Source organism: Archocentrus centrarchus, chromosome 22, assembly GCF_007364275.1.
Source record: "Archocentrus centrarchus isolate MPI-CPG fArcCen1 chromosome 22, fArcCen1, whole genome shotgun sequence".
Classification (NCBI taxonomy): domain Eukaryota; kingdom Metazoa; phylum Chordata; class Actinopteri; order Cichliformes; family Cichlidae; genus Archocentrus; species Archocentrus centrarchus.
The window spans coordinates 4,709,865-4,734,805 of record NC_044367.1 but is presented as its reverse complement, the minus strand read 5'-3'; the positions used below and the strand labels follow the sequence as shown (position 1 = coordinate 4,734,805).

General features: G+C 40.6%; 1 protein-coding gene across 2 annotated transcripts in view; it reads left to right on the top strand.

Moving 5' to 3' along the window:
* kcnh5b (potassium voltage-gated channel, subfamily H (eag-related), member 5b) overlaps window positions 1-24,941 on the top strand; it is a 170,249-nt gene that overhangs the window by 82,139 nt on the left and 63,169 nt on the right. For both annotated transcript variants that reach the window (XM_030718684.1, XM_030718683.1), the window contains exons 9-11: window positions 6,863-7,062; window positions 10,704-10,763; window positions 14,497-14,689. In XM_030718684.1, coding sequence (XP_030574544.1) covers window positions 6,863-7,062; window positions 10,704-10,763; window positions 14,497-14,689 — 453 coding nt within the window. The remainder of the gene's footprint in view (window positions 1-6,862; window positions 7,063-10,703; window positions 10,764-14,496; window positions 14,690-24,941) is intronic.

Here is a 24,941-nt window from a genome sequence, read left to right as displayed (position 1 = left end):
GTCTAAGGTGGAGACAGACTTTTGTCACACATCAACCCTCCCACCAGCCACCCAACTCACTCACTACAAAACCCATTATAATGTTTGCACAGCGGTAAATTGTCTATTAAGTTGACCTAATGAGAAGTAAACAATACAGTGTTGGGGAAAAATGATGAAAGAAAAAATCTCATTTACTAAGTGAGATTCCATAAATGATTGTTGTGTTTTTGCGGGGGGGCAGGACTGGGATGCCTCTGCAGGTTTCCCAGTCAGCATTTATTTGGAGACAATCAGCTGAAATATCTTACTTACCCAGACAGTGCCTGATGCACAATTACTGCTTGTCAAAACACATTTATCCAGTGGTGTTTTTGGTCTTTTGTTCAGGGGTTTTGAACTCTGGTGCAGCTAACTAGGTCTGTCTTTGTGTAAAGTGTGGTGTTGGCTCAATAGCTCCTGATGCAGGTGGTACCCCTAAAAGCTCCCAGCTGATTTGGTCTGAGCCTGTGTTACTGTTTTAGTTTGCTTGTGTCACCCCACCAAACATGCCAACAGTAGGTAGCTGTGGGTGAACTGTGGGATTGTGTGATATTGTTTGGACAGGGCAAACCAACGTGGGCCCCAAGTGAGTGTGCCCACACAGATCCGAGAGCGGTTTTGCTCTTAGGCGCCCCTACATGGGTTTTCTATGTAGGCTAGCCCTGGTGGGTTCATAGCAGTTTTTCCCTTTTAGGCCCAAAAAGCTTTGCCCTTTTTTGGGCAACCCACAGTGGGCTTGGCCACAGAAAAGCCACATGGCCCTTTGGGCTTGCTTGTGAAGCCCTCACAGTAGTTTTACCCGTTGGGGCCCCCATGGCAGTTTTCTGTGGACAACCCACAATGAGCTTGCCCACTAAAAACCTCTCATTGATTTGAGTGGTACAGACCATCCAACAAGCTTGTGCTCCAGATTTGGTGAGTGAAATAATAGTATTTTATTGGTGTGTTAGAACTCATCGGCAGATGAGCCTTAAAAACCAGATGAAGTGAAACCCAGAAACGAGTGAGTGACGTCTTTTAAATACAGTCTGGTTTTTATGTGCAGTGATAACCATAAAGGCAGCTGTCTTCTGGAAAGAAGCTAAAATCAAAGATGGATTCAGTTCCAACTTATTTCAAGTGAACTTGGGGGCCAGTTTGTGTGTTTACAGTGGCGTTAAACTTGACTCTTGAACCAGAGTCCTCAGTGAATTTTCTTTTGGTCTGTTTCAACCTGCACTCAAGTACATACATACATCAGTGCAGAGATTTTCTGTGATCCATCAGAAAACTAAAAGTTATTTCTGTGTATTTTTGCAGTTACTTAAATAAACATGGCAGCCACCTAGCATTTATTCTTATCCTGATTTTTTATAATGTATAAATTCAAGCTGCAGTGTTGACTAATATTACCCGTCATAAATAATTCCACTGAGAGCTCTGTTTGACACCAACAAAGTTTCAAACACATGATTCAATAAAATCCAGAATGACAAGCAGTTAACTTCTAGTAGATACTTGCAAATTCATTTTCCTCCATTGGTCCGTGAAGCAATGGTGATGCTACAACATTGTCAGAATTGATTACAGATATGTCTGCAACTAAAAAAGCAACAACATGTCTCATTTTCTTTGTGAAAATGACCATTAATGATTTAAACAAAAAGGGCTCAGTCAGATGGGACCTAATTTGTGCTCTGCCTATTCAGGACACATTGGGTCTCAGGTTTGTGCATCAGTATTTTCAATTCCTGAATGTTCAGTATGGGTAGTACCAACTTTTTATTGTAAAGGTGTTTATGGTTATACAGAGGTTTAATTAATTTTTAATTAATAAAATCAAATATAAAAGCATGTAAAAATTGATTACTGCTGGTCTTCTCACGGCAGCTGAATGTTCATTGACTCTTTGGCATGGACTACATCTCTACTGGAAATGCACATACAATAGTGACAGTTCTCATCTTTCTATCAGTAAGACAGCAAAGTGTGTGTGCGTGTTAATCTGTATTTACACTGTGAAAAAAAGTTGAGTACACTTTACTTTAAACTGAACAAAATGCCATAAAACAGTATTGATGGTCAGTAAAGAGCTTATTTTTCTAAAGTAAATATTAACACACAGAGACAGTGTAAGTTCTTCTGATCTTCTCTATCCTTCTCAGAGCTCCTCAGAGTACTCCTTCCGTCCTCTCAATACGCTTTCTTTCTTCTTTAGCACATTTCCTTCTCTATCCTTAAACACCTTAATTTGCTGCACATCATTTCCAGCTCGATCTCTCTGCCTAGTCAATCAATACAAGTTCTTTTCTCCTTCCTTAGTGTCCAGCCTCACATACAACTCCCTATAGGCCTTTTCCTTTCCCTTTGCCACCTTTGCTACGCCCAGTACTCCTGTCTACTTTCTTCATCTCTCTGATTATCCCACTTTTCCTTTGCCAACCTCTTCCCTGGACTACCTTTCTGTTCTTTTTCATTCTACCACCAATTCTCCTTGTCCTCTTTCCTCTGTCATGTAGATGCACCAAACACCCTCTTGGCAGTTTTCCTCAGCACTACAGCTGTACTTTCCCAGTCATCTGGTAGCTCTTCCCTACCACCCAGAGCCTGTCTTAACTCCTCCCTGAACTCTGTGCAACAGTCTTCCTTCTTCAACGTCCACCATTTGATCCTTGCCTCTGCCTTCACTTGGTTTCAAAGTCATTCTGCAGACTAGCTACTTTCTCCCCCGACATTGCAGTCTCCTATTACTCTCAGGTTACAGCGATATACAGTAGACCACCTGTGTGCACATGTTTCCACTCTACGTAACCCTATGTTCTTCTCTCTTCCCTCCCTCTTCAAAACAGCCATTTCCATTTTTTGGCAAAATCCACTTCCATCTGTTCCTCTTCATTTCTCTCCTAAACACCAGACCTACCCAACACCTCCTCATCACCCCAGTTCCCTGTTCCCTTCACCTACATGTACCTTCTCCCCCCCTGGGGACACTCTACCCCTTTATCCAACTTCTTCCAGAATTCCTCTTTCTCTTCTAACTGACATCCAACCTGTGGAGCACACACACCGACAACATTCAACATCATCCCTTCAATTTTGAGCCTTTTCTTCTCTCTCATTGCCTGCTAACACAGCTTCCCCCTGTCTTCTTCCATTGTCTTTGGGCAGCAGTAGCACAGTTTCCACCAGCACCATGCTGGCCAACAGCATCAGGTCGTTGTTAACCTGGGCCCCATAAAGAATGAGATTTCCATACTGGAAATCTCGTTCTTTATGATCCGCATCTTGGATTTGTGCTGCTTCCTGACACAATCCTCTCCATTTATCCAGCCTTGGAAGCGGCTTTAGGAGTACACCGGCTTGTGACCTCCTATGTTTAAAGTAAATATGGACGGAGAATGAGTTTCCGTACAGGGATAAAAAGGGATATCTTATCCTCAAACATTTTTAAGTTGAAATTGTACCTCACTTTTATATTTACTTTAAAAGTGAAGTACAAGTTAAGCTTGAAAATGTTGGAGCATGAGATATCCCTTTTTGATCCCTGTAGGGAAACTCATTCTGTTTTTAACCCTTCCTAAATGTTAAGAGCAGTGGGCAGATGTTGTGTAGCGTCTGGGGGACTTCAACTGTAAGCCAGAGGAGTGAAGAGCAAAATGAGAGGAGAATAAACCGAGAATCTTCCTGATAATCTTGTGTAAGCGCTTTGAGTGCTCATATCTGAGTAGAAAAGCGCTATATAAGAACTAGTCCATTTACCATTTACCATAACAGGAGAAATCAGAGCTTCCAGAGGAAAACAGCACAAGCATAGGGAGAACATCGGGAGAACTCCACACATTTGGAATGCTAAGGAACACAATGTCACTTCCCAGCCTTGGGAGCTGAAGTCTGACAGTGGCCCTAGTTACTTTATAAAATGTGTGGGTTTTCAACTCAAGATTCTCAGTGTATTTTACTGTGCATTCATAAACCTAATATTTTAGGTTAGTTAAGCTTCAATCAACCGGAATAAATAAATGTTAAAATAACTATTTTGAAGTTTTTCCACAGTGCAACATCACTGAGTTTCAGATAAGCCTTCTATGCATCTACAGTATATCTTTGCATGTGTGTGGGTACTTGTGTTTGTGCACGGGGTACCTCATCACTGGGTATTTTCTGGGTGTCTGAGTTGTAGACGGTGACACAGACTGGCAGATTTTTGTCCCTCACACTCATTCGGTCTGACAAATCATCCTAAACTCCTCTGGCAGATTGCTTAAAAACTAGAAATAGAAAATATACATAACAGAGAGGTTGGATCTCTCCTACTTTCCTTATTACAAAAAAAAAAAAAAACGGTTTCATCATCGTGACAAAGAAACTAACGTGAAGGGAGAAAAAAGCACCTTCTTGACTCGATCACCTGCTTTCTGATATTGCTTTGTACATTTTTTAGTTTTTATCCTCATGTGGAAATATTTCCACACCCAGCTGTGTCTCATTTTAATGAGTCACCTTAATGAAAAAAGTAATTGCAAGAGAACAGTATGGTGAGTGGAGGTGAATCATGCCTTTTGTTTTTTTGTTATTTAATAAAAGGAGAGGCGATATTGTTCTCATTGGTTTCACAAAAGCAACAGGTACTCAGTCGAAAACATTCACCAAAGAAAAAGAGGACGCGATATACTGTTACTACTAGCAACAGCCATTTGTTAGCAGTTGTTAGCAGCCACAGTTATCAGGATGAGCTGAACTGAAAGATGTCACACATCTGCCCACATTGTTTTTATGCATTTTTCTTCTTTATGTGAATTTTGAAACAAACCTCCTGCAAAGATTCTTACCAGCTCATCAGAGCTTCACTTTGACAGCGTCTCGTCTTCTCCTCCCTGGGGTTCTTTGTCATTTATTAAATATGAGGAAACTACTACCTTCCATCCAGACCATCACACCAAACACTCCCCACCCCTCTCTCTGTGGCCACCAGATGGGAAAAGAGAGACCGATTTAAATAAATGGAGCCATGGGGGACAGGTCAGATTTAAAGTGTAGTATTGAGATGACAGCTTCAAAGCCTGACTACATGGATTGAACTGTCTAAACACATGTGGGACCAGGAAAGCTGATATAGAACGATGCTGGTACTATCAGGAACTCATCAGTATATTGGAGCTGGGGGTTGGTTGGTTATTTATTTACTCTCTAAGCTCAAGTACATCTGTATGAATATATTTTCTCCAAAAATATAAACCAGAATCAGCAGTGTCATAGCATTATTTACTCTACTGTGGTTTCTTTTTATTACTTAGCAGGCACCAGTCTTATATATTTTCATTTTTCTTGGTGCCCCGGATTTTGTAAGCAGAGCCTGTACATACACATATTTTCAATGGTTACAGTCACAACTGACAAAATGTTCTTTTGCTTTCTTTGTTGTGTAATGTTATGGTCTTCTCCATGTTTTCACCACACCAGGATTAGCAGTGTATGATGCAAAGATTCTTGAACAGCATGAGTGCAGCCAGTTGTTGACTTTCTTTGACTGAAACAGTTCACAGATGGTTTGTTTTCATTTGAGATCTGTTATTTCTCTCACGCTTCCTTCACAAATGCTGTTCCAAAGTGCTGATAGCCCGACCTCATTTATACCTGATAGATGCTGCAAAACAGTTTTTGTGCTGTGGTTAGTTTGGATGAAAAAAATGAGCTAGAAAAGGATTTTCCAAGGTTGAATTAACCTTCAAACCTTTACCTCTCTATGTGCTGAGGTGACACTTACCACACTGAACCTTAAGTTCCACCCCGGCAGTGTTGTTAGAATCTTCCTGAATAGCTGACAGGGTCCTGGAGAGGTTTCATAGGGTACGCTGGGACGCAGCAGACTTTGAAGGACTTATCTCACCACTGACACGTTACACCTTTATGTCTGTGTCTGTCCTCCTTTGTTTTATTTTCAGTTTTTGTCTTTCTTCCAGACACACTCTTTTCTTTTTGTGTTTCTGTAGACTTGCTCCTGTGAGATAAACCGCCTGAGGAAAAAAAAAAATACACACTTTTCTTTGTTGTCGTCATCTTTCTGGTTCACTTTCTTTGGTTTTCAATCCACTCTCTTTTCACACTTTCTCATACAACATACATACTCTGTACAGAGTTTATCTTGAACACACACAGTCACTGCAAGAGATCCAGCATTTGCCTCTTTGTTCCTTCTTTACACATCACTCCCTTGTACTGTATGTTCACTGTGCCCCAGCCCGGCTTTTTGATACACCGTGTTCCATCCCGCCACCTCCTGCAAACCCCAAATTTTCTTTGTCATTTTTATTGTCTGGGAGGAGAGAAAACATAAGAACTATTTTGAGTGAAGTCTCTATGGAAACAGTAGAGGAGAAGCAGGATAGAGAGAAGCAGTGGTGCATAATGGCTTTAACTTTCAACGGTGGGAAACACCCTTGATCACCAGGAGACATTATACAGTACATCTAACAGTCATCTTTATCCAGGTATATGTCACTTCTTGTGAGTTTCTATAGATGACTAAAAAAATAGAGGCTTGCTAGTCTGGAGTACTCAGGTGTGTGTTAACACAATGCCACAGTCTTCCCAGGAGTGGACTCAGCTAATTCACCCTAAGGTCAGAGCATTCGGTGCTCATAGAAACTGCAAAAAATCCAAGAGCTACATCTCAGACTCTACATGCCCCAGTTAGCATGTTGTGTTAATGTTCATGACAGTACAAAAAGACAAGAGAAAGCCTCCTCTCTCTCAAAAGAACAGCAGCTAAGATTTGAAAAGTTGCAAACTTGACAGAACTCTGTCAGATGCAAGAGGATAGCACGTTTATTCTCTTTTCTGTCTTTTCTGTCTTGCTGTCTAGCTCTGCTCTATGCCACTATCTTTGGAAATGTGACCACCATTTTCCAGCAGATGTATGCCAACACCAACCGCTACCATGAGATGCTCAACAATGTCAGGGATTTCCTGAAGCTCTACCAGGTTCCGAAAGGTCTAAGTGAGAGGGTGATGGACTACATCGTCTCCACCTGGTCCATGACCAAAGGCATCGACACGGAAAAGGTGAGTATTGAGTGAAACTCATTGACTTAGAGGCAACAGGTCAGGTTAAGCTAATGTATTACTGACGTGCCATCTGTTTATGGAGGTTTTGGGACTGCAGTGATGTGATTTTGTGCTACAGTAATTATCGAGGCTGGGGCTGAAAAAGCCAGACACCGTGCAGCTTTTTGCCATTCATACGGATTACAAAGCAGACTGATGTGTCAGGAAGCAGCAGCTTGGCAGTGACAGTTTTAGATACAGTAGTCATACATGCTTTACATCCAAACACAATATATTTAAGAACATTTAACCATGTGTGTCACAAAGACAAAAGGAAGCAACAAACCAAACATCATAACAAAACCAGGGAAAGGAACCAGAGGGATAAGCATAGAGGAGAAATATTAAAAAAAAAAAAAAAATCCATCACAGTCAGTGAACCATACAGTCCTGTTTACATAAACACTGAGTGGTGAACCTTTGAAGGCACCGGATTGTTGTGGACACTCAGATACATCATAATCCAAAAGACTGCTTCACATCTCAGTCAGTTACAGTTACAGTTGCCCTATCAGTACTTTCAATCACTCTAAAATAAAAAAAATAAGGAAACTTGACATGTTTATTATATTAAAGAAACATTCTGCAGGTTTTGGGTTCCTCTGTGTTTTCACTTCAGTGTAGGACTGCACATTGTAGTATTTTTCCTAAGGTGAGACACTGCATGTAGACACTCCAATCTCATTGTGCATTTTGTATAATGACAATAAAAGTATTCGATTCTATTCTATTCTGTAGGCAAAACCTTTTTTTTTTCTTGCATTGCTTAATTTTAGGACATTTTTTCTCCATGACATGTTTTCTTTCAGACTTGAAAAAAAAAATGTCTGAAAATGTACATTTAGGTGTTTACTTGAGTATTTTTCCGCCTATTCTACCATCATGAAAATTAGTGCATATAAATGAGTTAATCCCTAATTTATACAAACATAAAATGACATAAACATAAATAATTGTGTTAATGTAAGTGGTACAACACTACAAACGTGTCATTTTACATTAATCCTCTTTATTTATTTTATTTTTACTTTATGCACCTGTAGCATCTCCTCTTAAATGTAACTTTTATGATTGTGTGGAAATCATTACATTGCTGTTTGTAAGAACTTTTTGAACCTCCATAATTGGGACTGATTCAATTTAACTTTGAAGAAATTAATCTGATTAGCTTTCTTTCATTTATTTTTATGTTCCTTATTAAATACATGCACTACATTATTAAACCTTTCATTCCAGTGTGGTTGTTTTTCAGTTGAATTGGGGACAGACCCATTATAAACTCATGGTCTCAGATAAGCCTTGTATAATCACGTCATTCTTTTTTGCTGTTCTAATGATGTTTTGTCCATTCCTTCTTTCTCTGCCAATTTGGTTTACTTTACCAATAATAATAATAATAATAATAATACATTTTATTTATAGGCGCCTTTCAGGGCACTCAAGGTCGCCTTACAGGTAAAAAACAATCAAAAATGAAAAATAAAAACAGCAAAAGAGAAGGCACAATTACAATTACACAATAAACAAAAAAAAAAAAAAAAAAAAAATCATGCTACTTTCAGTTTGGTCACGAGCCTCTTCTCCATTATTCCCATTTTTCAAGTGTTTGTAGAGATAATTATACACTTTTGAAGAGACATATGGCAAGTTATGTGCCTACTCTCTGGATAAATACCTCACTGTCAGAGCTGAGGCCAATTAGTAGATAAGTTTGTCACTTTGGGAGCTGTTATATGGTTCATAGTCAGCTGTTTATATGACTATACACCAAAAAAAAAAGAAAAAGAAAAAAGAACAGAGGCTTCCCAAAGCTTCTTGGTACTGTATCATCCACTTTAAATGGAGCAAAGAAAATTGTTATTTGATGTTGTATATGCATCAATTTTTTTCATATGTAAGATGGCAGGATTTATGGAGGTTTTATGGTTTTACCTAAATGCTTCATTTTATTGGGTTCGATTTTAGAAATCGTGTAATGAGCTTGACTAAACTGTTACCATTAACAGTCGACACCTCTGCTGCATTTCTTTTCATAGGGAGTTGATGGATGCAACTAAACAAACTGGAATTTAAAATCTGCCACACACACACAGACGGGAAGCTTCAGACAAATCTGCAAACAAACAAGCGTTCAGTTGGAAGTTTTGGTTTTTGTTCTTTTCAGCTGCTTTCTGCTGAAGTGTTCTTGAGCAAGAAGGTGAATGCCTCTAGTGTTTTTCTGTAACTGACCTTCCACCGACCAAAGACAATCACACTACAGATACACTGCCCTGGATGAATGCCAGGTTAGCTCAGGTGGTAGAGTGGGTTCTTTACCGATTGGACGGTCAGTGGTTCAATCCCTGATCACTCCAGTCTGTGTGTAGAAGTATGCCTGGCCAAGATACTGATCCCTGATTTGCCCCCAGTGCATATGTGTGAATGTTAGAGAAAAGTGCTTCAGTATAGATGAAAGCACTGTGTGTGAGACTTGTAGTAGAAAGTGCTTTGAGTGCTCATATTGAATAGAGAGGCATTATATAAGTACCATTGTTCTGTTTGTCTTGCAGTCCCACGTCATGTTTCTTAAAATCTGAAACATGGTTTCAGATTGAGGTTTGACATATTACCAAATCGCTTGCTCAGCAATATGGCATTAATGAGATGCTTTTATTGAACCTATTGCACTTTCCCTCGTATCCTCACAATGTTACAATGTTGGATGTTTAGATTAAATGTGTTATCAAATAATGAGGTAGACAAATTAAGTATTCATTCTGAGCTTTTGGCTCACAATACCCAATACTTCTACATTTATTTGTGATGAACATTTGAACATTTTTTTCTATTTTGTTGTTGAGCTGACTTTAGCTCAGCATTGATTTTTGATATGGTCATCTGCTCCAGGCACAACAGGCCTACGTCATTCAGGTGGTCCCACTGCTGCCCACGGCTCACAAGCACTGGCTGCTGCCCCCAGAAGGAATGCAGAAGTTGGCTAAGTAAAGAAATAGTGGGATTTTGGGAGGGTGCCCTTAAAAGACAGGAGCTAAAAAAGAGATTGTTTCAGACAGAACAAGTTCATGGCCTAACCTAGATGATAAGCAAGGTAGCCCTGAATCCATCTCCTCGACAACATTTTCAAGATTGGGGAATTCCAAAGGCATTCCCAAGACAGATGAGATTAATATAATCTCTCCAGCATGTTCGGGGTCTACTTGGGGTTTTATTACTAGTTGGATACTTTAGTGACTACCTCCAGAGGAAGTTGCCAAGGAAGCAGCCTGACAACAAGCCCGAGCCAACTCAGTGGCTCTACTACATGCTTAGTCCAAATGCCAGCTCACCCCACACAGGAGACTTATTTTAACTGCTGATATCCGGTCAGTGTTTTGATCATTACCTAGAGCTCACGAATACTCATTACATTCTAATGAAAACCCTTCATATCACTCCTAACTAGTCTCCTTCAAATACTCTGTGAATTTCTTTTGCTGTAGTGAATCCTAAAAGGGAAACCTGGAAAGGAAGGGGAAAACTGCTTAATTTCCTCCTCCTAGGCACTTGTTAAAACAGTATGTTCTCTGGCGTGTCATCTCCTCATGTTTCTTGTGTTACAGGTCTTATCCATCTGTCCCAAGGACATGCGGGCTGACATCTGTGTCCACCTCAACAGGAAGGTATGCATTTATTATTTTCATATAGACATGCATCAGTTCTATCACAATCTAGTGATACAGTAGTGTGTGTCTCAAGTTAAACTCAAACTATTGCAAATGTAGACGGTTTAACACTGCTCTGAGACATTAGAGTTTTTGGGCACAAAGGGCCGGATTTACTGAGTGGGGGCCATTTAGCGTGAGGCGTCCCAACAGGAGTGGAAATTTCTGTGGGGTATCTATTAATAGGGCACTAAAGTATAAACATGGCTGCAGCCAATTCATTTCAATAATAGCCAGCTTGATCTGCAAAGATAAACGCAAACCACACCATAATCCTGCCTCCACCAAAATTTACACTTGGCACAATGCAGTCAGACAAGTACCGTTCTCCTGGCAAACCACCAAACCCAGACTCGTCCATCAGATTACCAGAGGGAGAAGTGTGATTCATCACTCCAGAGAACACGTCTCCACTGCTCTAGAGTCCAGTGGCAGCGTGCTTTACACCACTGCAGCTGACGCTTTGCATTGTGCTTAGTGATGTAAGGCTTGGATGCAGCTGCTCACCCATGGAAACCCATTCAATGAAGCTCTCTACTCACTGTTCTTGAGCTGATCTGAAGGCCACATGAAGTTTGGAGGTCTGTACTGACTGACTGCAGAAAGGTGGTGACCTCTGTGCACTATGAGCCTCAGCATCCACTGACCCCGGTCTCATTTCACGTGGCCTACCACTTCGTGGCTGAGTTGCTGTCGTTCCCAATCACTTCCACTTTGTTATAATCCCACTAACAGCTGACTGTGGAATATTTAGTAGTGAGGAAATTTCATGACTGGACATGTAGCACAGGTATCATCCTATCACAGTACCACGCTGGAATTCACTGAGCTCCTGAGAGCGACCCATTCTTTCACAAATGTTTGTAGAAGCAGTCTGCATGCCTAGGTGCTTGGTTTATACACCTGTGGCCATGGAAGTGATTGGAACACCTGAATTCAATGAATTGGATGCGTGAGTGAATACCTGTGGCATAGATTTGATATTAGAGAGACGTTTGCACACTGCTGAGAGTACAGACAGACTCTTTTTTTTTACTGATCTGTGTGGGGCATACTGTAGTATAAACACTTTGGCGCTGAGTTCACAGCTTCTGAGTCATTCACCTTACACCAATTACACATTTGTTTTTCTAATGTCCCATCATTCCAAATAAATTGACCCTGCTAGTGGTAACCATCACAGTTACATCAGATGTGAAATAAGACATGCTGCAAAAATATCAATGTCCATGCCTTTTAGTCCTTTAGTTCAGTTTGAATTCAGTTTGAATTTTTAATTCACCAGTTACAGCAACAGGTCTACCTTCTTCCATTGCTCTCTGGTCCAGTTCTGATGCTCATGTGCTCATTGTTGGGGCTTTCAGTGGTGGACGGGGGTCATCGTGGGCACCCTGATGGTTCTGTGGCTCTGCAGCCCCATACACAACAAACTGTGATGCACTGTGTATTCTGACACCTTTCTATAAGAACCAGCATTAACGTTTTTGGAAATTTGAGCTGCAGTAGGTCGTCTGTTGGATTGGACCACACGGGTCAGCCTTCACTCCCCAAGAGCATCAATGAACCTGTCACTGGTTCACCACTGTTCCTTCCGTGGACCCTTTTTGATAGATTATGACCACTGCAGACTGGGAACACCCCACAAGAGTTTTTTGGAGATGCTCTAACCCATTGATCCAGCGATCACAATTTGGCCCTTGTCAAACTCGCTCAAATCCTTACAGTTATTAATTTTTCCTGCTTCTAACACATTCTACATTTTGAGGACACAGTGTTCACTTGCTCGCTAATACAGTGTATCACAAACGTGAGTACACCCCCCACATTTCTGCAGGTATTTAAGTATATCTTTTCATGGGACAACACTGACAAAATGACACTTTGACACAATGAAAAGTAGTCTGTGTGCAGCTTATATAACAGTCTTCATGTAGCGCAACAATTCGTCTTTTAAGATCCTCACAGAGTTCTTTGCCATGAGGTGCCATGTTGGAACTTTCAGTGACCAGTATGAGAGAGTGTGAGAGCTGTACTACAAAACTGAACACACCTGCTCCCTATGCACACCTGAGACCTAGTAACACTAACGAGTCACATGACATTTTGGAGGTGTGTAGTCTCTTAGGGGTGTACTCACTTTTGTTGCCGCTGGTTTAGACATTAATGGCTCTATATTGAGTTATTTTGAGGAAAGAAAAAATTTACACTGTTATATAAGCTGCACACAGACTACTTTTCATTGTGTCAAAGTGTTATTTTGTCAGTGTTGTCCCATGAAAAGATATACTTAAATATCTGCAGAAATGTGAGGGGTGTACTCACTTTTGTGATACACTGTATATCCCACCCACTAACAGCTGCCATGATGAAGAGGTAATCAGTGTTATTCACTTCACCTGTCAGTGGTCATAATGTTATGCCTGATCGGTGGATGCTGTATTGTGCACTCACAGTCACTACTCAGTGAAATTTTAATCTTAGATTCATTTTTTGTGTAAGTGAGAATGTACTTCTAAAGATGAAGAGTCCATGTCACCCACAGCTGCAAGAAATATTTTCCAAATATCTGAATTGACACCAAAACCCGTATTGATCTCCACACAAACTGATTTTGCCTTTTTGGAGCTATTCTTTCTTTCATTTCCTTGCACACACAAAGTGCCAGTTGTCAGATGCTTTCATTGCATAACTAAATGAAGGTTAAGAGCACTTAGAGGCCTTCAGATATCGCTCAACATGACTGATATTGTTCTCAAAACTTTGGCAGATTCCATCTGCTGAAGCGGCGTGATCAGAGGACACCTTCAGTTGGGTTACTGTGCTGTGTAACAACCGTCTCCAATGACAATTACTCAGAAGTTACTAAAATTAGTCTCATCATGCAGTGCAGCTGATTTTCAATGTCTCTTCTGAAGTAACCCTCATACTCGACATTCATTTCAAGTACATCTCATTTTTCAGGGGCGTGTGATTATTATAAAACATCGCACAACACTCATATGAGGGCAAGAAGATCTCCTGTTTAAGTTAAGCTCATCATTTGCACAAAGTGATTAAGAAGAAGAAAAATAATCTTTTTCTTTCCTTTCAGTTTATTATGAAGCATCACAAACCAGCTCATAAACATGATGCGAGCAGTTTAACTGCGTCCCTCAAACTTCAACAACTTCATACAGTCACATTGTGCTGCACCTTGCTGATGGTGTGCCGCCTGCTGTCCTGGCAAAACAGGCCTCCAAGAATGAAACCACAAAGACGTGACATTGAAGTTTGTGAGGAGATGTGCTTCTGAGTGATTATTTCCCGATGGAGACTTATATTTCTCCTCGAGGGCTTCAGATGATTGACAGGGAGCACTGATATAAAAACACTCTAGCACAAACCAAATAAAATCTTCCCCTGGTGCTCTGATGGATTATCTCACTGGGTGGAAGGTGTTTCATTTCTCAAGCATATCAGAAAATGTCTACTTCTGCAGGTAGTAAAACAGGAAACAAAGAAATCTGGACATTTCTTGTCTACTTATGAGATGAGAACATTTATATTTCATTGAAAACCCTTCAAGCCTCCTGTAGTGTTCTCTTAGTGTACTTTTCATTAGCAATGCCAAGCAACTAGAAGAAAAAATTTACTTTACATTTTTATCTTAAACTCCTTGTCTAACTGTCCAGTGTGCTTCTCTGTTACTCAGGTGTTCAACGAACATCCGGCATTCAGGTTAGCCAGTGACGGCTGCCTGCGCTCGCTGGCTGTGGAGTTTCAGACCACCCACTGCGCCCCAGGAGACCTGATCTTCCACGCTGGGGAGAGTGTCGACACCCTCTGTTTTGTGGTGTCCGGGTCACTGGAGGTCATCCAGGATGATGAGGTCATTGCCATCTTAGGTACGTGGTCTACAAATGGATGCAGTCTTGTGTTTCCTAGTTTGCTACTGACACTGATAATTATACTCCCACTCAGTGTGTGTGTGTGGATTAACAGTAAATCACATGTGATCAAATCCACGTGAGCCCCTGAGACTTTTCACATTTACTCTTTTTTTATGGTTGCAAAGTCATCTTAACTTCTTTTCTGACCTTTAATCCAGAAAACAAAACAAATCTCTTGGAAGTCCTTTTGGATTTACTGCTATGTTTGGAAACTAAAAATTCAACTTTTTTATTTTATGATTGTGCAGCAAAATATGGTGAACTTAAAACGTTAAAAGATTGCTGTACATGAGCAATAAATACTGAATTACTGAATAATAGAGCAAAAATAGGAAGAAGACAGGAATGGCATTATGTAAACATTATACAACAAAAAACTTAAATCTCTTTAACAACTGGAACATAATGAAACATCATTTAGTGTATTTTGAGCTGCCAGAGAGAAGATCAACCTGGTAACAGATTTTGACCTTTTAATTTTTTACATTTTCCCTTCAGATCTGAGCAGATTTCACAGCACAGCAGGTTATAGGAACCTCTCCATGCACACATGCAAAAACACGCAGTTCTCCAAATGAAGTGACACAAATAGACCTGCTGTTGTTAAACTTGACTTTTGATAATGTAAACAGCAGAAAGCATATGTGTGGGCACACTTCAGAGAGGAGTCACTATAATAGTTATGTTCAATCACAGCAGTAAGTTGACGTCAGTTCTGACTTTCAAGTGTTAAACACAAACAGCCTGCCTCTTATCTGCTGCTGTACATATTGCTCTCGGCTGCCTCGTGCTGTAATATTTATGAGGAGGAGAAGAATGACTGAAGCGGAAAGAAAGAATAAAAGGCCAACAAAGATAATGTCAGGGAACGTGCTTTTTATCGAGGTGTGCACAGATAGCACCGATGCCGAAAGCATCCAGTGTAAGGCGCATTTTCATAATCATCAGCAGGCCCCAAATGAGCATTTTACTGACAGCGAATAACAAGAAGGAAAGATTATTAGTACAGAGAACGAGTGCAAAGCTGCACAGCAAAAGATCATCTGTTGTGTGTCGAGGTTTTGATGAAGCAACTCACGTACGCACACGTGCATGCACACAAATATCACTGCTATGATCTCAGTGATGGCGAAGCCGGAAGGAAAAGGAGGAGGGAGGCCTTTATTTGGACACTTGGACACTGAAATTGGTGTGATAGCTATTTTTCTATTATTAAGATAACGTTGCCTGTACTTCATGTTTTCAGTCAGACTCAGTGACATAGTTGAGATAAACATGAGTCCTAAAGATCATCCTGAAACACAGATCTCTGTGACAGGGAAGTGTGTGTGTGTGTGTGTGTGTGTGAGAACATTTTTGTCATTAGAACACTGAAAAGAGCTACTATAGTAATAATTTGAAGGCAAAGAAAAGCTGGCTGATGGGTTATAATTGAGTATTCCATTAAATTAATGTTCAGATTTGCATTAAGACAGTTTTAGTTTTTACCCATTCAGCTGCAGCCCTGATGGTGTTTAATGATCTGAGAGTAAAGATTTAAAAAAAAAACATAATTTAAATGCAAGCTTAATCTACCTGCCATTGATATAAAATCCACAAGTACAAATAGGTGTCCTGATTTATATATTAATACTTATAGAACAACAAAATCGTTTGCAACCTAAAGGTAAAAAAAAAAAAAACTCAAGGAATAAAGCTGCATCTAAGGATCTGTATTTGTTACTGATGTTCATTTGGGAAACACAAAGACTTTTTTCTGGAGATCTGATTGGTCAGTAGGCTCTGATGTCATGCTTGTTGATCTCTGACCTGGAACATAACCTGCTCTGGAGCAGCTTACAGTATAAGAGGAACCCAGTAAGCTGAGTGCAAAAGAGGAAGTTGAAAATTCAAAAGCACTTGAAGAGGAGAAATGTGAAATGCTGGAGGCAAAGGAGGAAATTGAAAAAGAAAAGAAGGACACTGGAAAAACAAAGAAGAATTTTTGGAAGTCCAGAAAGCGGGAAGAAAAAGAGAAAACAGCTGGCAAATAAGGAAAGTGAACATGCAAAGCAACTGTTGGAAGTGCATAGAGCAGTGAAAGAAGGGAAAAGTGGAATGCAGGAGGAAAAATGGGAAAAGGAAAAAGTGTAAAAAAGTCCTCAAACAGCTGAAAAGGCAAGAAAATGAAGCAAAGGAAATCTTCCAAAAGAAAGTAAAAGAGGCATCTGGAGCTGCTTCCAAAAGAAAAAATGTCCCAGCACTGGAACGGTCAAGGAGACTGATGGTTCAGCTCAGGCTGAGCAATTCCTGTTTCATCCCCGTTTCTACTTTTTCTTCATTCTTCCATAACCTCACCCCTCTACCTTTAATCCACTTCCTCTTTCTCCCTCCTTTCAACTTCCCTTCCCCATTTTCCCTCCAACCCCATCTCTCCCATCCCTCCAATTCTCCTTTTCTTTCCTCCACCCTCCATCCCTCCATATCTTTCTTCTATTACCCCTCTACCTTCATGTCTTCCAACCTCATCCCCTTCTCTTTACCCTACCTCTAGTCCTCTTTTATCCTTCCTTCACCCTCCTTTCCTCACCTTTATAATAAAGATTGTGTGTCTGCGTCTGTGATGCTCCACACTGTGGTTGTTGGTTGCGGTGCAAACACTGGTGGGTACGATTTAAAAAAGCACTAAAGCTCTGAAGTTTATTCTTTCTGTTTTTACAAGAATAATATTATGGGATAAAAGTTGGTAAGATCTTTTAATATAACATGACATTAATGAAATTCAGAGCTAAATGTGAATAAATTTAATCTTCCTCAGTATATGGAGATCCTGCAGTCTCAAAATGTAGGAATCTTTTTATGTGCACATAAAAAAAATGATCTTATTAGCACAAATCAAGTTTTTTTTTAATTAAATTTGGGCCTGTTATGATTGTGCCTTAATAACAAATCTTTGAGTCATGAAAAAAGCAGCCTCTAACTGTCTCTGTATGCTCACATTTTGTAACCATTTATACATACAGCCCTATCCCTTACACCATTATTTTCTGTAAGAGGCTTTTAAATTTGCACAATTTTCACATTTCCTTCTTTGGCTTTCACTTTCTATTTCCAAGCAGTATTTGTAAACCACCTGTTCTCAAACCTCACACTGCAGCACAATCGTTTTAATTCTAAAAACCTTCTGTGGCCTGATCGCAGCTGTGATTGTCACACATGCCTGAGATGAAGTGTTTCCTTCTTTGTGTTTTCATGGATTTCTGCTGATGTGTTATTTGCTTGTTGAAGTTGATTCTCCGTTAACAACTTCACTTCCTGCACTTGACAAGATATAGTCCTGGATTAAAAATAGGTCAGAAAATGAAGAATAATGTGTCATGTTTTTAATCTGAGGGGCTTCTTTTAATGATTCGGTTTCATTTTCAAATGTAAACATTTAATGGTGATTTAAAAATTTTTTTTAATTAAATGGTTTATGTATTTAATTCTTCAAAATGCCTCCACAGCACACCAGGCTGTATTTAAAGTCAAGGACTATGTGTCCAAAAGTATGTAGACATCTAAACAAACATGTAAGGCAGAACGTTTTCACAGGAATGTAAATGTAAGGAAGTAATTGTTTTTCGTATCACTGACAGTCATTGCAACACCTTGGTTCTTTTCTGTTTCAGCCATCCTGTTGTAGATTTTCTGGTGTGCTTGGGAACCCTTACTTGTTGAATGACCCCATGTCAGCCAAGCTTTAGCTGTTGGACAGATGGCCTTACATTTCAGTACACAGAGGAGTTTGTGGTCGACTTACCACCACCCTCCACAAACGCTGATGACCCTATGTCTATGCACCTGTCTGATTGCACTGATGTACATATTAGTGGAATATAGTCTACATTCTTTTATCTTTTAATTAGTCTCTGCACTGTATATTTTGTAATTTTGTAATATTGTGCTATAGTTATAGCTCTAATATCTCTGTATATTTGCAATTTGTATACTTGTATATTGTCTTATAGTTTTTATACTTATTTGTTTTTTTCTGTAAGCACGAAGTACCGCAGCAATTTCCTAATGCTGTGAACCTGTTCACCCATATGGCAATAAAAACCTTCTGATTCTGATTCTGATTCTGACTCAGTGCCTGCAAAACAAGTCCAGATCATCAGACTTCCATCACCGTGCTGACGGTGTTTTTTTTTGTAGTTTCTCTGAGCATTGCATGGTCTGACCTTGGGGAGAATTTGCTGGGACGTCCACTCCGGGGAGGATTGTAGCACTGTGCTAACACAGACCGGTATAATCCAGACCTGCAACATGCCAAAACGTCTGCTTTTGTAGAGGCACTCACACTTGCTGGTGATCAGATCGAGTGCATCCTATCACTAGCACCTGGCTGCTGCTTACCCTTTTAATTCCTATGGAAGCAGGAAAGGTAGACTACTGTATACTACTGTATTTACCTAATTTCAAGATTTCAAGATTTTAAGTCCTGGTAAACCCTTGGTACCCTTGGTACACAGAGAACCAGTTGTGACACACACAGTGAAGAAATGGTCTGAGGAGACTGAAGAAGCTCTGAGAGACTGCTTTAGCTCCACTGTGTGGGAAGAGCTTTGTGCCCCTCATGGGGAGGACATCGACAGCATCACGGACTGCATCACTGATTACATCAATTTCTGCGTGGAAAACACTGTGCCCACCAGGAGGGTACGGTGTTTTTCAAACAACAAACCCTGGATCAACTCTGAAATAAAGGCTCTCCTGAAGGAGAAGAAGAGAGCCTTTAGATCAGGAAATAAGGAGGAGCTGAGAGCCGTGCAGAAGGATCTGAGAAGGAAAATCAGGGATGGAAAAAACATCTACAGGAAGAAGATGGAGGACCAGCTACAGCAGAGCAACATCAGTGGGGTTTGGAGGAGTTTGAACTCAATTTCAGGCCACAAACCAAGCCCTAGGATTGTGGGAGACTTAGAGTGGGTTAACAACCTGAACCAGTTCTTTAACAGGTTTGACCAGCCACCCACCCCTCCCCCAGCCCAGTCCCCCCTGCTGTCAGCCCCACCATCTTTAATGACTGCCAACCTTTCTTCTTCTTGGGACCTCACACCTCTCAGCTCTCAGCCATCACCCACCCCCTTCACTTCTGAGGACTCCATCTCACAACCCCCATCCCCCACCTCCATCTTGTCCCTCTCAACTCATCATGTGAGGAAGGAGCTACGTAAGATCAAGGTGCGAAAGGCTGCTGGTCCAGACGGCATCAGCTCCAGGCTCCTGAGGTGCTGCGCAGATCAGCTGTGTGGCATCATGGGATACATGTTCAACCTGAGCTTGAAGCTGGGGAAAGTACCACAACTGTGGAAGACCTCCTGTGTGGTACCGGTACCAAAGACCAAACATCCAAAGGATCTTAGCAGCTACAGGCCGGTAGCCCTGACATCGCATCTAATGAAGACCCTCGAGAGGCTGGTCCTCAACCATCTACGCCTCATGGTGTCGTCTTCGTTGGACCCGCTGCAGTTCGCCTACCGGCCTGGCATCGGGGTGGATGACGCCATCATCTACCTCCTGCACCGAGCTCTGACCCACCTGGAGAAGCCTGGAAGCACTGTGAGGATCATGTTCTTTGATTTCTCCAGTGCTTTTAACACCATCCAGCCAGGACTTCTGAGAGACAAGCTGGAACTGTCAGGAGTGGACCACCACATCTCCGAGTGGATACTGGACTACCTCACTGACCGCCCACAGTACGTGAGGACACAGGGCTGTGTCTCTGACAGGCTGGTCTGCAGTACGGGGGCCCCACAGGGAACTGTGCTGGCACCGTTCCTCTTCACCCTCTACACTGCAGACTTCTCCATCAACTCCCCACGCTGCCATCTGCAGAAGTTCTCTGACGACTCTGCCATAGTTGGCCTCATCACAGGTGAGGATGACTCAGAGTACAGACAGTGGACTCAGGACTTTGTGGACTGGTGCCAGCGGAACCACCTCCTGATCAACGCCGCTAAAACCAAGGAGCTGGTGGTGGATTTCCGCAGGCGCAGACCCACCACACGGACACCGGTGAACATCCAGGGAGTGGACATTGAGATAGTGGACTCTTATAAGTACCTGGGTGTTCACCTAAACAATAAACTGGACTGGACTCATAACACTGATGCGCTCTACAGGAAGGGTCAGAGCAGACTCTACCTGCTGAGAAGGCTGAGGTCTTTTGGAGTGCAGGGGACACTCCTGAAGACCTTCTATGACTCTGTGGTGGCATCAGCCATCTTCTATGCAGCAGTATGTTGGAGCAGCAGCTTGTCTACAGCTGAGAGGAAGAGGATAGACAAGCTCATCAGGAAAGCCAGCTCTGTCCTAGGATGTCCTCTCGACTCAGTGCAGGTGGTGGGAGACAGAAGGACTCTGACCAAAATAACATCACTGATGGACAAGGTCTCCCATCCCATGCATGAAGCTGTTGCTGAGCTGGAGAGCTCCTTCAGTGACAGACTGCTGCATCCTAAGTGCACAAAGGAGCGTTACCGTAGATCCTTCCTCCCAGCAGCTGTAAGACTTTATAACCATCACTGCTCCCAACAAAAACCACAATAGCCTACACAATGTAGGATAATATATAATATACTGTAAATAGTCCGGCACATCATGCACATTGTATATAGTGTTATTATTAGTAGTATTAAGGTTAATATTGTTTGTTGATTTTATATATATTCTTTTCTTAATAGTGTGAATTATTATATCTTTATTTATATTTATAATAACTGCGGCTGCTGTTACACCCAAATTTCCCCTCTGTGGGACAATAAAGGCTGTTTCTTCTTCTTCTTCTTCTTAAACCTTAGAACTGAAGGTTAGAATTTCTTTGTACCATGACTGCATGTGATTCTTCACTTCTGGTTTCTTCAACCCTCTGAGTCTTTTTGCTGTTTGGTGCTTGATCAGTACTGTACAGTGGATTTGTCTCAGCTTTGTTTAATAAAGTGACATTGATTAAAGAGCTGACGTTGACTCGTACAGGAAGTGTCCTGCTAATCATCACAGCTAGTGGACAAAATCTTGGCTGTTGATTTAAAATGATATCAGTTTATACAGATTTAAAGAAAGATACATTTTCTTTATCAAAACATGTTTAAATCCTTTGACTGCAGAAGCTTTTAGTCTCATGCATTTTTCATTGCAGTGCTGCCTTTTGCTGTTTGCACAATTGACAAAAACATGTTTCTGAATTAGACTTAAACCGTATATCTTTAGAGGCATATTTATAATTTATTTGTCAAAAAGCATAATGTACTACTAAAGATAAAAAAAGATTAGAAAATATTTGTTTTCTTTTCCACGGTTATTGTCTTTGACAACTTGAGTTAGGGAAGACAGTGATCCAGCCTTGTTGCTGGCATACAGTATTAGTCTTTCATTAAAGCTATGGATCTCCTGCAGTAGATAAACCAAATCACTTGCAGTTGAATGTTTATGGACCAGAGCACATCAGAGCGGACTTTGTTGTCTTAACTAGTTTCTGCAGAGTCTCCGTTTGTGTTGCCTCTTAACTTCAACATCATTACAAGGCCGCATCAGACGAGGAAGCAGCCTGAGGTTCATAAAGAGCGTATTAAATGTTTGATAAATTGCTTCGTCTACTGAAGACATTAGTCAGTAAATTGTCTGCTGCTGCTGCTGCTGTGGAGACAGACAGGATCAAGATTACTATGAAATGTATTTTTACCATCTATGTGTTTATATATCTTAAAGCTGCGGCGATGACATTTTGAAAACACAGGGCTTCACTGCTTCTCAGTGTTCAAAATCAACAGCATGCAGCATTGCCAATGTTCTGCTGACTCAATATCACAAACACTATGGAGCAGGAGCTTCAAAGATCAATGGACTGGTCCTTAAATAGTACTTTCCTACTCAAAACACCCAGTCACACACACATTCATACAGTGCTTTATTGACGCCTAAGCACTTTTTAGCATTCGCTCACCCAGTTATCATAATAGCCATTATAATCATCAAAATCACGATGGTGATCATACATATTTATGCTACTCTACCAACAGGTCCAAACTTCTGTTGACTAAATACCCACAAAACCTCAAAAAAACTCCTGTCATGGCTATAGACTCAGAATCAGACAAAACCAAGTAAATACCTAAAAATTTTATGTATTTACGATAGCACTTTTTAAAAAAAATTTATCTTTCGTATAAATAAATAAAAAGACAAAACTATGGCTTTGCACGTGTAACGTCATGTGAGGTACAGAAACGTGATGATCTTTGAGTCAAACATCCTGTCCAAATGTGTTGAATAATTAATTACTGATTATTCAATTATGCAAATTTTCTGTAAACCCTTGAAAATCAGAATGGAGGATAATGTTGCACTCAATGGAGGAGAAAGATGGAAGGAAAAAGAAGAGTATAAGAAGGTGATTACAAATTGGACAGGGTGGAGGAACAAAAATGGTAAATGGACTGACTAGACTTTTCTACTCTACCTGGACACTAAAGCATTTTATACAGCATGTCTCATTTATCCATTCACACCACCACTTTTTTTCTATGTCTAAGTGTTTTCTATCCAACAGTCCAACATTCACACTGATAAATGCATCAGGAGCAACATGGGATTCATTATCTTGCCCAAGGATACTTTGGGATGCAGACTGGAGTAGACAGGGATCAAACCACCAACCTTCTGATTAGTAGACGACCCACTCTATCTCCTGGGCTACAGGAGGCAAAGTAGAGTTGGAGAGGAGGAAAGAGGGAAGAACAAGAATAGGAGGATGAAGTGCTTGTGTGCTGGTTGTGGTTTTAAAACCAATGATTTTCCCCCAGGCTGAGTGGTGAGGCTGCTCCTTGAGGTTGTAACACACACTGCTCTCATTAGCGTCCAGTGGCATCAGGTGGACACATAAGTATCCGCACACACATTCTCAATTGACAAAAGTACGTATAGTAATGCCAGCGTGTGTGTTTTTGAAATGGCTCTTTAATGTCTCCATACAGGCTGTGAAAACTAATTTTCTCTTGAGGGACAACAGAGTATGGAAGTGTGGAAGTGTAAACACACATACACACTGCATACAGTACTAGCTCCAGTACATTAGGAAAAAAATTTAATCATCATTTACCTGCTTTTGTGTAGCCCCAGCTCGAAAAAATGTCTTTCCTTTGACAGCAGGAGCGAGCTTTGTGTAACAAGTGGATGAGATTTATCCTGATTAGCAACTTCCTGATTCTAGAGGCTTGAAAAAGTCCCACATTAGACCTGCTGTTGCCTGACAGGAGTAAAAAAAAAAAAAAAAATCATGATTTTTGCCATAAAATGGCAACTAGATTTGTTATATCAACTAAAATCTGGAAAATAAAATGTTGGTCCAAATGACATAAATTCTTTTATCAGAGGATGTACAGAGACTATGCAGAAACCAATGTACCCATCAATTTGTCCACTGGCTACTACACAAAAAGGGCAACAACTGTAGATGTGTAGACTAGAACATAGTTTCACCTCTTTGGTCAGTGGGATCATCTGGCCAAGGCTGCTCTGTAGAAGGAATAATAACTAAATAAATAAATAAACTAACTTAAATGTCCTCAAGTTGTTTCTTGACTTAAAGTAGCCAATTTTAAACTCAATTTGTCTCTTTTTTTTTGCTTCATGCAGCTTCAGCAGATGAAGCAAACTGAGCAAAGACCATCCACTGGTGAAAAACACTTAGCTTAATTTAGCTTCCTCCCCTTTTTACTCTTACATGACCGATTGTTGTAGGTAGGCCATACAAATTATCTGTTTGTACAAAACTTCTACCACCAATTTCAGGACAAACTTTATATCTTTAGCCCCACTATATGTCTGTATCAGTATTTTGTTTGCTGGCATGTTAGGTCTAGATATCCCAAAGATACAGTATCTTGATTCTATCCATTATAGCAAACTAAAACTACCCCCCCCCCCCCCCCCCCCCCCAAAAAAAAATAAAAATAAAAATATGCAGAGTTATTGGCTATTCAGTCTACTTCAGTTTCACTGGTTTTCTCAACAGGTGTCATTTCTATTGAAATTAAATTTTTTCCCTTCTCTCTATCCAGGCATCATAGATTTGGAAGAACAGCAGAATAAACTGCTCACAATCAGGCTTTTATCCTGCATTATGTATTTATTGATTTCTCCTCTGCTGTATTGCTGAGAAAGTAAGCCCCCACCCCCTCTTTTT